The 16,539-nt window shown below is 39.0% G+C and overlaps 1 protein-coding gene across 1 annotated transcript in view; it reads right to left on the bottom strand.

The window, feature by feature from the left end:
* Positions 1-6,518: 6,518 nt before the first annotated feature.
* TMEFF2 (transmembrane protein with EGF like and two follistatin like domains 2) overlaps positions 6,519-16,539 on the bottom strand; it is a 662,476-nt gene continuing 652,455 nt past the window's right edge. Inside the window, exon 10 of the mRNA XM_063430171.1 lies at positions 6,519-6,846. Coding sequence (XP_063286241.1) covers positions 6,750-6,846 — 97 coding nt within the window. The 3' untranslated portion in view covers positions 6,519-6,749. The remainder of the gene's footprint in view (positions 6,847-16,539) is intronic.

The raw sequence follows: 16,539 nt of genomic DNA, 5'->3' as shown, positions 1-16,539 counted from the left end.
AGCTGCATTCTTAGTGAGAGGAGGGAAAGTGTAGCTGCTGCTCATTAGATAGGGAAATTGATAGCTAGGCTAGGGTATTCAGTATCCACTACAGTCCTGAAGGACTCATCTGATCTCTGCTGTAAGGACAGCACCGCAAAAAGCCCTTTTTAGGGCTAGAACATCAGTCTGCTTTGTCTTTTTTTTCTGTGTAATGTAATTGCAGTTGCCTGCCTGCCAGCTTCTGTGTCAGGCTAACAGTGGATACTGTGCCCACTTGCCCAGTGCCACCACTCATATCTGGTGTCACAATAGCTTAAGCTTGCATTTAAAAAACAAAAACTTTTTTCACTGTAATAGATTGAAGAGCAGTTAGTTGTCTGCCAGCTTCTGTGTCAGGCTCACTTGCCCAGTGCCACCATTCATATCTGGTGTGACTATAGCGTGCCTTTAAAAACAAAAAAAGTGTTTCACTGTAAGCTAATAGCAGTTAGTTGTCTGCAAGCGTCTGGGTGTCAGGCCTTCAGCGTGTGCTCTGCCAACCTCAGCAAGTGTACTTTGCCACTCATATCTGGTGTCTCTATAGCGTGCCTTTACAAAGAAAAAAAGTTTTTCAGTGTAAGCTAATAGCAGTCAGTGTCCTTAAAGCGGGTGTCAGGCCTTCAGCGTGTGCTCTGCCAACCTCAGCAAGTGTACTTTGCCACTCATATCTGGTGTCTCTATAGCGTGCCTTTACAAAGAAAAAACTTTTTTCACTGTTATAGATTGAATAGCAGTTAGTTGTCTGCAAGCGGGTGTGTCAGGCCTACAGCGTGTACACTGCAGACCTCTGCCATTGCACATTGCCACTCATATCTGGTGTCACAATAGCGTGCATTTAAAACCCCAAAACTTTTTTCACTGTTATAGATTGAATAGCAGTTAGTTGTCTTCAAGCGGGTGTGTCAGGCCTACAGCATGTACTCTGCAGACCTCTGCCATTCCACATTGCCACTCATATCTGGTGTCACAATAGCGTGCATTTAAAACCAAAACATGTTTTTCACTGTTATAGATTGAATAGCAGTTAGTTGTCTTCAAGCGGGTGTGTCAGGCCTACAGCGTGTACTCTGCAGACCTCTGCCAGTGCACATTGCCACTCATATCTGGTGTCACAATAGCGTGCATTTAAAACCCAAAAACGTTTTCACCGTTATAGATTGAATAGCAGTTAGTTGTCTGCAAGCGGGTGTGTCAGGCCTACAGCGTGTACTCTGCAGACCTCTGCCAGTGCACATTGCCACTCATATCTGGTGTCACAATAGCATGCATTTAGCCATTCAGCCAGTACTCTTCTGCTCCTGGAGCTCCTGTGTGCTAATACATACTATGATTTTTCTGACCTGTCCTTTTCCTACAGTCTGCAGACTCTCTGTCTACACACTGCTCTCAGTGTCTGAGTATATACTGAGAGGCAGAGGGCAGTTTAAGAAAACAATGTTTGAAAAGGGAAAAGGAGGACATAACTAGGGAATATAGTAATGTTTCCATCCCCTATGGGATCTTTATCATAACTAGGGAGGCACACTTTTGCTGCAGAAAGCTGCAAAATGGTGTATTTCTTTTTAACAAACCTATATTGATTTAAACAGGGAGATGTGTACCTCAGCTCTTTGATGACAAACCAATCAATTGTGAATAAATTGTATTGATGCAAATAGTGTCCCTTTAAGTCTAGTGACCTTTTAAGTAGCCAGGTATCTACAAGGATAATTTGAACTCCTCTGGCATCCTATTGCCGGGGGCTTGTAATTCGCTAAGTCAACTATATACAACATTGAATTTAAGTAATTTTCTGGAATAAACAAGGATTATCTTTTTTATGCTTCTAAATCCTGTTGCATATTAGTTCTTTGTTATTGGCTGGTGGCACATTTGCTATTCATTTAAATGTAAAAACTATTTATATGTTATAAATAACATAAAAAATATAAAATGTGTTATTATAAATTGTTACTTTTTATTTAGGTTCATGGTGGATAAAGTTATTTCACCAATTTTAGCATTTTAGAATTATTTCTTTTTTTATATATATATATATAAACATGTTTTATAAACATTAGAAAAACTCATTTATCTTGCTTCATGTGATTTTTTTTTTTCCTTAAAAACACACTTAACATGTCGACCAGAAAAGACTGCATTAATTTGCTCCAAATACAATATATAACTTGATCCTCATTACTAGAGTTGAGCTCTATTGGGCACAAAAATGGCTCTAAAAAAGTCCTGGAAAGGGCTAGAGGGCTGCACAAGTAAAATGGGGGTAAGAGTGCCCTGCAAACAAATGTGGATAGGGAAATCACTTAAAATAACATAAAATACATAACAATTTAAAAAAACAGCTGAACCATAAAATAGCACTAGATGGAATCTTTGAATTTAGCTTTGGAAGAACATAAATCCAAATCTAAAGCATGGCTGTCGGGAGGATCACCAGAATTATTAATTTAAGAGAGGGTTGAAGTGCAGGGTATTCTTTTTCATTGTTCAAACTGAGCTCAACTCTTGATGCATGGAGAAAAGGCCTTCACAAGCCTCTGCTATTGTGTACATAGTTTATACTAAGTGACCCATAGGTTGAGGAGGCGGGGTGACCGTGGCGGTGTAGGTGGAAGCGGCGGTGGAAGAGGAGGTAGCCAACAATGTTTTTTTTTGTTTTTTTTTTTAATTGGGGTAGACCCCAAAATATTGGGACATATAAAAAAAAGAAACATTTGTGGCCTGCGGTGCATTTATTGCAGTCCAATAACGCCATCAGGTTTTTAACCCCTTAAGACCGGAGGGTGTACAATTACGCCCTATTTTAAGTAGCTCTAACCGCCACCGGGCGTAATTGTACGCCCTCCGGTCTTTTGTTACTTACCCAGTCGCCGGCGATCCCACTCCGGCGATCGCGGTCGGGGGGACTCCCAGGGAGCCCCCCGCAGCACGTCCATCCTCCTTCAGCCCCCCGGGCCATGTGAGAGTGAGGCCCTTGCGAGGACCTCACAATCACATGGTCGGGATAGCTGGCTGCAGCAATGCCAGCAGGAGGACTAACTGTAATGACAGTTAGTCCCCATGCTGGCTGGAAATAAAATAAATAAATGTTAAATAAGTGTAAAAAAAATATATATACTTAGATCATATATATATATTATATATATATATATATATATATATATATATATATATATATATATATATATATATATATATATGATCTAAGTATATATATACACATATACACACACACACATACACCGTCTAGGTGTATTTTACTATTAATATATATAATTATATATATATATATATATATATATATATATATATATATATATATTAATAACAAATTACACCTAGACTGATACTGATTAAATATATATATAATTTTAGTTATATATATATTTATATATATAAAAAAAAATATGTAAATACATAAAAAAATTAAATTAAAAAAATAATTACAAATAAATAATTAAAACATATATAGATGTGTGTTATTTCATTCTAACTGTATTGTGATATTAATATATATATATATATATATATTTATATCAAAATACACGTAGAATGAAATAATATCTATATACATAAATATATACGTTTATATCACTATATATACCTATATATAAATACAAATATTTCAAACAAAAATTATATATATATATATATATATATATACACATATATTAATTCTACACATATATTTATGTAATATTTTTACATAATTAGGTATCCTAATTAATTACAATTAGCGGGACCTGCCTGACAACCCATGCCGAAAGTATAGGGAATTTAATTTGGACTATATTTAACCCTATAACTTTCCAAGACACCACTGTGACCCCAACACACCCCAAAACACTGTGTGTTTCAAGCTCACTACTGCCCTGTCCTCACGCTCAACTATTGCTGGAAATAAAGCATTTCTTCCCAGAATGTTTGAGAGTTTAAATAATGCAGGCATATAGAGCTATCAAGTCCTTGTAGAGGGTAATAAAGTAATATCATTCCATACACTGATAACGAGGCCAATACTAATCTCTTGGGACAACCTTATATATCTAAAGGGCCATCTTTAACGCGAGGCAAACTGGGCAGCTGCCCTGGGCCCTGTCCCTGCTGGGGGGCCCAAGACAGCTGCTCCATTTGCCCTCTGCCCGCAAACTATGGGGGCCCATCGGGTGGCCCATGCACTTTAATAGCGCGACCAGGCCCTTGCTTTTCGGCAGCACTGGGAGGAAGTGACAGCCTCGCGTCACTTCCTCCCACGGAAACAGGAGCCATGCGGTAGGAAGGAGCTGTTCTGGAGGGGGCCAGGCCGGGAGAGAGCAAGAGCTTAACTCCCAGCCACCCCAGCCAGCCCACTGGACCCCAGGGAAGCCACCCTCCAGGTAAAGGTAAGAAAATGGAGGGTGGTTATCAAATTGTGCATGAGTGTCTGAGTATGTATGTGTGTATGTATGTCTGTCAGTGTATGTCTGTTAGTGTGCCAGTATGTCTGTCAGTGTATCTGTATGTCTGTTTGTGTTAGTCTGTCAGTGTCTGTGTGGTGCTGTATGTCTGTGTTTGTGAGTCTATCAGTGTCTGTGTGGTTCAGTATGTCTGTATGTGTGCATGTCTGTCAGTGTATGTGTACCAGTATGCCTGTCAGTGTGTCAGTATGTCTGTGTGTGTGAGTCTGTCAGTGTCTGTGTGGTTCTGTATGTCTGTATGTGTTCATGTCTGTTAGTGTATGTGTGCCAGTATGTCTGTCAGTGTATCTGTATGTCTGTGCATGTGAGTATGTCAGTGTCTGTGTGGTTCATTATGTCTGTATGTGTGCATGTCTGTCAGTGTATATGTGCATGTCTGTCAGTGTATGTGTGCCAGTATGTCTGTCAGTGTATCTGTGAGTCTGTGTGTGTGAGTCTGTCAGTGTCTGTGTGGTTCAGTATGTCTGTATGTGTTCATGTCTGTCAGTGTATGTGTGCCAGTATGTCTGTCAGTGTGTCAGTATGTCTGTATGTTTGTGTGAGTCTGTCAGTGTCTGTGTGTATGTGTGTTTCAGTATGTCTGTCTGTGTGTATGTGTGCCATAATGTCTGTATGTCTGTCAGTGGGTCAGTGTGTCTATGTGTGAGTCTGTCAGTGTCCGTGTGGTTCTGTATGTCTGTGTATGTGTGTTTCAATATGGCTGGCTGTGTGTGTCTCTGTGTCAGTACGTCTGTCAGAATGTGTCTCTGTATCTGTATGTTGTCCGTTTGTGTTTGTGTGTATCTGTATATAGTCAGTGTGTATCTGTATGTGTCAGTGTGTGTATCTGTATATCTGCATGTGTGTCAGGTTGTGTATCTGTGTATCTGCATGTGTGTCAGTGTGTGTGTCGGTGTATCTATATGTAGTCAGTGTGTGTACCTTTGTATCTGCATGTATGTCAGTGTTTGTATCTGTGTATCTGCATGTGTGTCAGGTTGTGTATCTGTGTGTGTGTGTATCTGTGTGTCAGTGTATCTATATATAGTTTGTGTGTATCTGTATGTTCTTGTGTGTATCTATATGCAGTCAGTGTGTATCTGCATGTGTGTCAGGTAGTGTATTTGTGTGTATCTATATGTAGTCAGGGGGCCCAAGTAAATGCTTGCCCAGGGTCCAATCAAAAATAAAGACGGCCCTGACTACGGTCCATAACACTACAACTTTTTCTTTTATTTTTAGTTTCACTTGTGTATTAATTGTATTAAGTAAATATTTCTGTTCACTTACATCATGCCACCAAACCATCCTGAATTTGGTGGGATAGTCCAGATTTCTGGATCCTATCCTGCCATCCCACCTTAGTTCACTGTTGTCCTGCTTTTGGAACTGTCTCCAAAAATCATAACTCAAGTGCAAGATAAGACATTCTCTCACATCTCTCTGGAGGTTCTGCCCTCAGTGGGCCAGCCTGAGTGATGGACAGGCAGCCTGGCATGCATTCACCCCAAGCTGATTTAACTCGGGCACTTTCTGATCTGAGCTAGTGACACAATTGCATCAATGCCCCCGCCCCCCCACACTTTACCTCCTTTCCACTGGCGTCCCAATTCTCAGGGTGGTGTGCTTACATTGGCATTGTTGCCCTTGCATCATGATTACAAAAATCCCAAACCTTGTATATTATTTATATGCTATATTTTGTTTGTTTCCATTTGCAGATGTACATAAGCAAAAATTTTAGCATGACACTTTGCCAATACCTTCTCAGTTATGGCTTCAAAGTGATTGAGAAAATAAAAATAAACAAACTTTTGGTCCAAATACCTACAGAGTACACTATACATACTTTTAATAAAACGGTTAGAGGATCAGTTGGAATATTTGCGTTAATATTTACTATGTTTGAGTGTAATGGAATTCTAAACACCTGGATAGAATATAACATGGATGAAATTGCATGTTCATATTAAGAACACAAAACATATACAAAACCATATTTCTCATTACTGAGTATTTATTATATATAACAATTACATTGGAAAGAAAAAAAAAACTATATTGTGTGATATAAATAGTTTATTTACATTACAGAAAAAAACATCAAGACAATGTATACTATTTCAAATATATCCATACATATTCAAATATAGCTGTAGTACATGTTTTCATTGGTGTAGATTAACACAAATGCAAGGCAACATGTGTAGATCTCTTGTCCTTTTCTTGACTAATATTAATCTAGTCCAATGTCTTTTTTGACAAATTTGCCATTGTGGAAACATGCGTGCTTTAAATTAACCGTGTCGATGCTCTTGTTGTGTTGTCTGAACTGTAGTGCCCGGTGTTTTGCTTTTGCCTGTGGATCCGGTTGCTTCTTGGACACTTTCTAAAAATAAATAAGTACAAATTGTAATATTAGATATATGACATATTAGAATTAAAAACATGCAAGCAAACAATACCATCTTTACTTACTGTTTCAGTATGTCAGTCATGTTTTGTTAGAACTTAGTGTGTCTTTCTTATCTATTGTACAGCGCTGCGGATTATGTTTGTCCTATATAAATCATTGTTATTATCATTGTAAATAAAATGAGTCCTTATTAGTTTATTGACTGAAGGTTTTTTGATCAGAACATGAAGGTACTATTTGGTGACCATTGTAGCTAATAAAAAAAAAATGTATACAAACTATGAGAATGTTCAAAGCTCTAAAAAATGTATTGTTATAATATTTATTCATGAGGCAATGTATATTTTTCACTCTGTAGTAAATGTTATCAAGTCTCCAACCATGTAGCCTGGGGTTGTGTAAAAAAATAAATAATTATAAATTGTCAAATTATTTTACAATAGTATCTTATATTTGAAAAACATATGTTGTATTAAATTGTCCAATACAATATGAAAGAGTGATAAAGTCATATATACAGGGAGTGCAGAATTATTAGGCAAATGAGTATTTTGACCACATCATCCTCTTTATGCATGTTGTCTTACTCCAAGCTGTATAGGCTCGAAAGCCTACTACCAATTAAGCATATTAGGTGATGTGCATCTCTGTAATGAGAAGGGGTGTGGTCTAATGACATCAACACCCTATATCAGGTGTGCATAATTATTAGGCAACTTCCTTTCCTTTGGCAAAATGGGTCAAAAGAAGGACTTGACAGGCTCAGAAAAGTCAAAAATAGTGAGATATCTTGCAGAGGGATGCAGCACTCTTAAAATTGCAAAGCTTCTGAAGCGTGATCATCGAACATTCAAGCGTTTCATTCAAAATAGTCAACAGGGTCGCAAGAAGCGTGTGGAAAAACCAAGGCGCAAAATAACTGCCCATGAACTGAGAAAAGTCAAGCGTGCAGCTGCCAAGATGCCACTTGCCACCAGTTTGGCCATATTTCAGAGCTGCAACATCACTGGAGTGCCCAAAAGCACAAGGTGTGCAATACTCAGAGACATGGCCAAGGTAAGAAAGGCTGAAAGACGACCACCACTGAACAAGACACACAAGCTGAAACGTCAAGACTGGGCCAAGAAATATCTCAAGACTGATTTTTCTAAGGTTTTATGGACTGATGAAATGAGAGTGAGTCTTGATGGGCCCGTGGCTGGATTGGTAAAGGGCAGATAGCTCCAGTCCGACTCAGACGCCAGCAAGGTGGAGGTGGAGTACTGGTTTGGGCTGGTATCATCAAAGATGAGCTTGTGGGGCCTTTTCAGGTTGAGGATGGAGTCAAGCTCAACTCCCAGTCCTACTGCCAGTTTCTGGAAGACACCTTCTTCAAGCAGTGGTACAGGAAGAAGTCTGCATCCTTTAAGAAAAACATGATTTTCATGCAGGACAATGCTCCATCACACGCATCCAAGTACTCCACAGCGTGGCTGGCAAGAAAGGGTATAAAAGAAGAAAATCTAATAACATGGCCTCCTTGTTCACCTGATCTGAACCCCATTGAGAACCTGTGGTCCATCATCAAATGTGAGATTTACAAGGATGGAAAACAGTACACCTCTCTGAACAGTGTCTGGGAGGCTGTGGTTGCTTCTGCACGCAATGTTGATGGTGAACAGATCAAAACACTGACAGAATCCATGGATGGCAGGCTTTTGAGTGTCCTTGCAAAGAAAGGTGGCTATATTGGTCACTGATTTGTTTTTGTTTTGTTTTTGAATGTCAGAAATGTATATTTGTGAATGTTGAGATGTTATATTGGTTTCACTGGTAAAAATAAATAATTGAAATGGGTATATATTTGTTTTTTGTTAAGTTTCCTAATAATTATGCACAGTAATAGTCACCTGCACACACAGATATCCCCCTAAAATAGCTAAAACTAAAAACAAACTAAAAACTAAAAAAATATTCCAAAAATATTCAGCTTTGATATTAATGAGTTTTTTGGGTTCATTGAGAACATGGTTGTTGTTCAATAATAAAATTAATCCTCAAAAATACAACTTGCCTAATAATTCTGCACTCCCTGTACATTGGGTTTTATTTACTAAGCCATGAGTGATGGAGATCAGTGCTAGGAAGATAGTTGAATCAGCTATTTTTTTCCAATTTAATTATTTTGACCTTACACCTAGATTTGCTGATTTAGTTCATAAAGCCCACAACAACCAACATCAACTAAACCAGCCACCTTTGTCTCTGTTACATGACCTGACTTTATTTTGCATAACACATTACAGAAAGAGGGTGCAACAGAACTCCAAAAATAAAGAATCAATAACAGACTATATCACATTTACCACCTATCTAAAACATATTTATGGGGTATTTATGTTCTTATCCTGCATCTTCTAGTTTTCTCTTTTGATTTATTTAATAATTTATTTTTAGTAATTTAAAATTATTAATTTTAAAATATTTTATCAATGGAATAATTCTTGCTGATTCTCACCTTTTTTGCTCGGATTAATAGCAGATGGACAAGTAAGATAAGTAATCAAATAGGCATTAATCAATAACATAAAAAGAGCATAATCAGGTTAAAATATAGATGACAATTTCCTTAGCTATTCATTATTTTGTACATTTATTAATGGAGTTGTTTAAACTATAACAATATTATCAATATTACACTGTTTGCATTGCATGAGCAGGGCTGACATCAGATAATGTGGGAACCCTTACTTAGCTCAAGGTCTGAGCCTTCCGGGGCCTGCCTCGAGTCTGCTCCCAAGGCCCATCCCAAGTCCATCTTCAGGGCTCACATGCGAATCTGCACACAAGGGTACAGCGTGTGTGTGTGTGTGTAGAGTGAACACAGAGTGTGTGTGTGTGAGTAAATGCAGTGTGTATAGTAAATGTAGTGTGTTTGCTTGTGTAGTGTATGCTGTGTTGACTGGATGCAAGGTGTGAAGTAGGATAGGGGCTGCATTTTATTGGTAAAAATGTTTTCTTTTTAATAAAAAAAATATATATATATATATTATAATAAATGTTATTTCCCCCTCCCTGCCTCTTAACTGTGGCCAGGGAGGGGGGCGGGGAGGGGGTATTACACTCTCTGGTGGTTCAATGGCATTGTGCTGGCTGCAAGGTTCTCTGTAGTGAAGAGGGGGCTCAGAAGACATCATCTTTAGCTTCAAGCAGCTCCTCTCTCCAAGCTCTGTGTGCATATTGCATGGAGCATTGCTATGGCATCGTTCTGACAGCCAGTAGGCTTACGAGAGCTGTAGAGAGCTTCTGGAAGACAATACACAGGCTGCGGGGGGGGGGCACATATATAGAGAATGGGGGGGTCATGGTACCTGATCACCGTGCATGCCATGACGGTAGCCCTGTACATGAGTCCAGTAGTTTGTACTTTTTTATACATTATTATAATACATCCGGCATTGGTAGGTTTTAGTATCACCCTTAAAACTATCACAAGGTGATTAATGAAATTCAAATGCATCCCAAATAGTTTTCCCATATGTTTTTTGCTGGATGTAAAACAACTCTTAACTCAGTACAATCTCATACCTTCCAACATTTGAAATGGACAAAGAGGGGCACTTTAATTTTAGGGAATTGAGTTGGGGTGTGGCCATAGGTGAGCTTGTTTTGGATTACTTATAACAATATATACAAATAAAATGTAATTTAGAACAAACATAAAATATCTTATTTATACAGACTGACTTCTAAATACATTTATTGTAATTTAACCCCTTAAGGACCAAAATTCTGGAATAAAAGGGAATCATGACATGTCACACATGTCATGTGTCCTTAAGGGGTTAAAGACACATTAATTCTCAGAATGAGAATATTATTTTGCCTCTTTATAAATCACTGGTAAGACCATATCTTTAATATACTGTGCAATGTTGGGCACCTGTTCTAAAGAAGTATTCTATGGCACTAGAAAAAGTGCAGAGGCGTGCTACAAAATTAATAAAAGGAATGGAACATTTTAGCTATGAAGAAAGGTTAACAAATTTAAACCTCTTTAGTTTAGAAAAACATCGCCTCAGAGGGGATATGATAACATTATACAAATATATCCGGGGCCAATACAAACCATGGTGTGGAAATCAATTCAAACAGAACAGGATTTCTTACCTGGGGTCTTGTGGGGCTGCTGGGCAGGTGTACATTCTGGCAGGCTGGGGGCGGACAGGCAGCGAGGGAGCATTGATTTTGAGCTCTCCTCTGCACAGCTCTCCTGTGCGCCGAAAAGTGATGCCGGGAGCCGGAGTGACGTCATATTCTGGCTCCCGGCATCACGGCGGGCACTGTGCAGGAAGAGCTTACACTCAGTGCTCGTTCGCCACGGGCCACAAACATATTAGTTGTGGGCCGCAAGTTTGACATCTATGGTTTAAGGCAAAGGAAAGTTTTTTTTTTACCATGATAACAATAATGATGTGGAATTCTCTGCCTGAAAAAGTGGTTTCATCAGAGTCTGTGCAGATGTTTAAACAGCACCTAGATGCATACTATGCAAAAACATAGTATTCAATTATATAATGTTTCAACTGTAGGGTTGCTCCAGCTTCTTGATCCAAGGATAAACCTGACTGCCATTTTGGGGAATTTTTTTCCTAGTTTGTTGCAAAATTGGAAGTGCTTCAAACTGTGTTTTTGCCTTCTTTTGGATCAGCAACAAAAACAAATGTGAGGTAGGCTGAGCTTGATGGACACATGTCTCTTTTCAGCCTATGTAACTATGTAACTGTAAATTATTGTGAGTGTTAGTGCTGTGGAGCTCTGTTATACACTCAGACACACCAACATGATTGGAGCTCCTGGAAAAGAGAGACATTAGGATAGGAAAGAGGTACAGATGGATTTGTCAGCTCAAAATAGGGACACTTGGGTGGTATGCAATCTGTTCAAAAGGACATGCATATATTCACCAATGAAACTGTATAACGTTTGTGGCGGGACATCGTCACTAATTACCATTCCCACTGTATATGCCTATGTGTTTGCCTTGTAGTTTGTGTCCCTAGTGTCTATTCCCACCAATTCCCCTTGTACTCTATGGTTCTCCATGTATCTGTGTGGAATTGTTTTATTTGTGTGTTGCCCCTTGTATGTTTACAATGTACGATGCATTTTACTTTTCAGCCACATGGAAGAGCTCCGGCGCAAAGCCCTGTGCACCGGACCACCCCGATACTCCATTTAGAATGTGTGGTTAGAATATTCACACCTCGCTGAAGAGGTGTGAAAACCACAGACTGCAAGGGAACAAGCGGCGCGTGCTTCCCCTGTGTGGTCGCCGGTTCGTATAGCCGAATGTCACCAGGGGGCAGCATTCGTATCCTGAACCAGCCTGCACACTCTGTCTTCGGGGACTATCAGGGACCATCCTACCCACTCTCAAGGGAGCTGTAGCCACTAGTCCCTTTCCCATACCGGGGAGCCATGAGGCTAGGCTCGTGGCTGCCCAGGAGAGCGCTCTATCTGATGGATACCTGCATGGGGATATCCACCGGAGAGAGGGACGCGCGCCAACAGGGAATCTCTGGGGCTGTGAGTCGCACTGGCCGCATGGAAGTCCGTTCAGACGAATGGGAGAAGGAGCGCCCATTCAAACTTTCGCGCCATTCTCCTGGTTGGTTGGCACGAGTAAGCGCTGATTGGATGCCGCAAGGAGCGGGCAACCAATCAGAGAAGGAGTGCCTGTTCAAACGGGGTTTCGTGCCCTTTCTTCTGTTTGGGCGGCGAAACCCCTCTCGTCCCTGGGTGCTGATTGGTGCAAATTGTTTTCGCACCTTTCAGTGGGTGCAATCGGGTTGTGCACCCTTTCTCCTAATTGGGCGGCAAAACCCCTCTCCTCCCCGAACACTGATTGGTGCAGCCGAGTTTCACGCCCTTTCTTTGGATTGGACGGCGAAACCCCTTCCTCCCATGAATGCTGATTGGCGTGATTTGGTTTGTGCCCTTTCAGTTAATTTGTTGTTGCTTGGTTTAGGCGCGAAGTTTGCCAGACTAAACCAAGTAACGCCATGGAACTAATTTTGGGGATGTACAGAGCCTCGAGCCCCAGACTTTCGATGCTGATATCTCAGGCTCTGTACATCCAATATCCCCCCTTTTTGCAGGGATCCTAGATGTGACCCAGGGCTATTTAGCGATGTAGATTCCAACCCTGTAACCCCTTCCCTTCCAGGGGCACCGAGCTCCAAAGTGTAACCCCCATGAATGTAATATGGTTTAATGTGTATCCCTGTGTACTGTTTGGTGTCTTCCAGGGTGGGAGATGGCTATCTGTAACCCAGCCCCCTCTTGCCTGGGACTAAGGGAAGATTTAACCACTGTGTCTGCTGTTCCAGCTTGCAGGGGATGCAATGGGGGAAAAGTCCTTGTAAGGAATAAGAGCTTCCAGGGCTGAGTGTCATCTCTGCCTGGAAGCGCATAGAGCTAAGTCCCCTAACCATGCGAAAGTTCCTGATCGGCTGAAGGAAGGGAACTAACTGGATGTAACTGGTCGAGATACCGGGAAGAGGTACCATTACAATGTTTAATACTGACATTTACTAAAATGAGAAGTGTTGGAAATTCAAAGTGAATTTCAAATTTAAGGCCAAAATAGCTCAATGGGAAAATATTTTATATTCACTTTGACTTTCCAGCAGTTCTCAATTTAATAAATAATAATATTATGTATCTATGTTTGCTCATGAGGAAATGCCACAATAGGCATACAACTTGATAAACTATCACTAATAGATATTGCAATCTGGAACCATATCATTTATGTGAAATATCTGCTGCCTGAGTTTATCCTTGACGTCTTGACAATAAAACTCAAGTATTATTTGGAAACCTCAGTGTACTGCAATGTCCTTGTGGAATATCACATAGATGGAAACAGTCCTGATTTGCTTTTTTTTTTCTCCAAAAAAAACTATGCCTGACTACATTGTCTTATAAAGTTTAATGATATTTTTGTATACCTCAGATATTAAATATGAAGCACTGTCAGGTAGATTTAGAAGCAATGGCATTTTTCATAGATCACAGAAGTTATTTACAAATATTGTGGACGAAAATTAAATTTAGGTTTAGGTGGAATAAATGTGTCTTCCAATATTAGTGGAAAATGTGCCCACAATTTATTTTTCTTACTTTTCTAGGGGTATCCACTAATGTGAGAATTTAAAGTGAATTCCAAAAGATTTTTAAATTTAAGGCCAAAAGAATTAACATTTAAAGTATAGTTGACGTTGAAAATGTTTTTTTGCTATTATTTTCTTAAAATTAAAAATTCACTTTGAATTCACTTTAAATTCTCAGTTTCGTAAACAGCTCGGTCCTTATATTGCTTGTATAAAACACAAAGCTTATTTGCAAAAAGTATGAATGTCCAAAACTGTTTTTTTTTTGTAATACATAGTTTATAAAAGTAGTACATGCTATCCTACTAATCATATCTATATGTAATATTTAAAGACCGTTCTCATTATGTTTTCCTTCAATTCCATCTGCCCTCCTAGAATGAAACCTCATGGATAACATAGGTGAGTGCTACACTTCTGCATTTAGAAAATCTACACATTTTCAAAGTCACTGAGCGAAAACTCTGAAGTGCTGAAAGCAAATATCTATGGATTTTGTCACAATTAAAACATACATTCTGTGAACATTGCCAGAGTTCATCACTAAAGTGAGAATTGCAAGAATTAAAAAAAATATTTTAAGAGCTCCACAAGATTCATCCTTCTGTCTCGCCATATTGTTGGAGATGTGGGATGGCCCAGGGAATAATGATGCACATCTGGTGGAGTTGCCTATGTATCCGACCCCTATGGGCCGTGGTACAAGATACCTTATGGGCATTCAACTTTGCACAGCTGCCCATTGACATACACACTGGTTTGTTTCTTCTCTTCCCACAAGGCACGTCAATGCCTACCAAACAGATCCTGGCGATCCTAGTGAAATCTAATTGCAATTAATTGGAAGCAGACACTTTGCCCATCTAAACCACAACTGATATCCAAAATCAACCAGTGATATATTTACTATGCATGACCACTAACACTGCCTCACAAAGAGAATCCTTCGCTATCTCTTGGAAACCCTGGCTAGAATACTTGGAAAGTTATGACACCACAAATGCGGATACTAACCAAGGGGGGACTCCCTGAAGTATGTGCCTGTTTGGAAATCAAGCCACACCACCCCAATACAACCTGTATAGCTCCCTACAACAGGAAGGCTCATACCTATCAACCCTGTCCTCCCCGCTCTGTGTCCCATCCCCGCACTCCAGTCAGACCTGCCTGAAAGAGAGCTTTGTGCTCTACTCCAACCTACATGCCTGCATGGGAAGGGACTACAAAACACTCCGAGGCTGTGACATATGTTAATATCTTACTATGTCATTATTTATTTATTTAGAAAATATTTTACCAGGAAGGATACATACAGATTTCTCACATTTTCAAGTATGTCCTGGGTCCACAAAACATTGCATTGTTACAATAGGATACAATATTACAAAAAAAATACAATATACAAACAATACATATATACATACACACATATATAAATTTAACACATAACAGGTAATAAATATAGTCAAACATGACAGGTGCAACTTTGAATGATAAAAAATAAAATAATAATTCAAACTTAATTTTAAATGTAAGGCGAAAATTTTATTTAAGCAGATTACTTATGATCTAATATATGCAATATACATCTAACATTCTCCGAAAAAACAAACAAAAAAAAAAAACACAAAATTGAACTGAGCATTAGTGAATACTCCTAAGAACAATCTCTACTGAAATCTACATTTTTTGTAAAATGGAAAAAAGAGACAGTAGCCAAACATAGAGCACTTTTACAATCTGTGGGGCAGAGGGGGTAGAGGGGGCTCCAAATAAGTTTTAACAAGCTGAAATCAAACTGGCAAAGTGTAGGCTAAAATAGTTGATATGGAAAAATTCTCAAAGTTGATATGGAAAAATTCTCAAAATCAGCTATAGTCATAGCTTGGCTATTTTAACCTGAATTTTGCCATCTGGATTTGAATTCACTATAATTCAAAGTTTAGTGAATAAACCCTTTAATAAATAATCAGCTAAATTGCAAACGTGCATTATCCTGTGCAGTAATATCAACACTTCTCTATCTCTTTTTACACTAGTCTGTCTATATGTTAAATATATTACTGACAGCGTAGTATATTTTTTATTTAAACAACAGCAAATTAACAACTACATTTCAATTTGCAGCTATGTATTCAATATATAATTTTAAATGAATAGTGCTGTGATGTAATCTCATTGTTAAACTATTCATGGCTTCTCTAACTTTATATATATTGAGTAATATACTTTAGTTTCCTTGTAATCCAATCCATTATGCAGTGTTCGCCCAGGCAAATCTCATCAATGTTCACTGCTGGGTAGCTACAAACCCGTGATGACAGGGAACATTTTCTGAGTAATATACCTTTCTATTGTTTCTACTTGATTGCATTTTATACTTCACTTGACAAACTTCTCCACTGCTTGGCAATGCTTTGTAATGTCTCTTTCATTTGCTTTGGGCATATCCCATCTTGCAACCTATCCCCAGTGGCACTTTTAGTGACAAACTGTAGTATTCTATTGT

Source organism: Pelobates fuscus, chromosome 8 (genome assembly GCF_036172605.1).
Source record: "Pelobates fuscus isolate aPelFus1 chromosome 8, aPelFus1.pri, whole genome shotgun sequence".
In the NCBI taxonomy this organism is placed as follows: Eukaryota; Metazoa; Chordata; class Amphibia; order Anura; family Pelobatidae; genus Pelobates; species Pelobates fuscus.
This window is presented reverse-complemented; position numbering and strand designations above follow the sequence as displayed.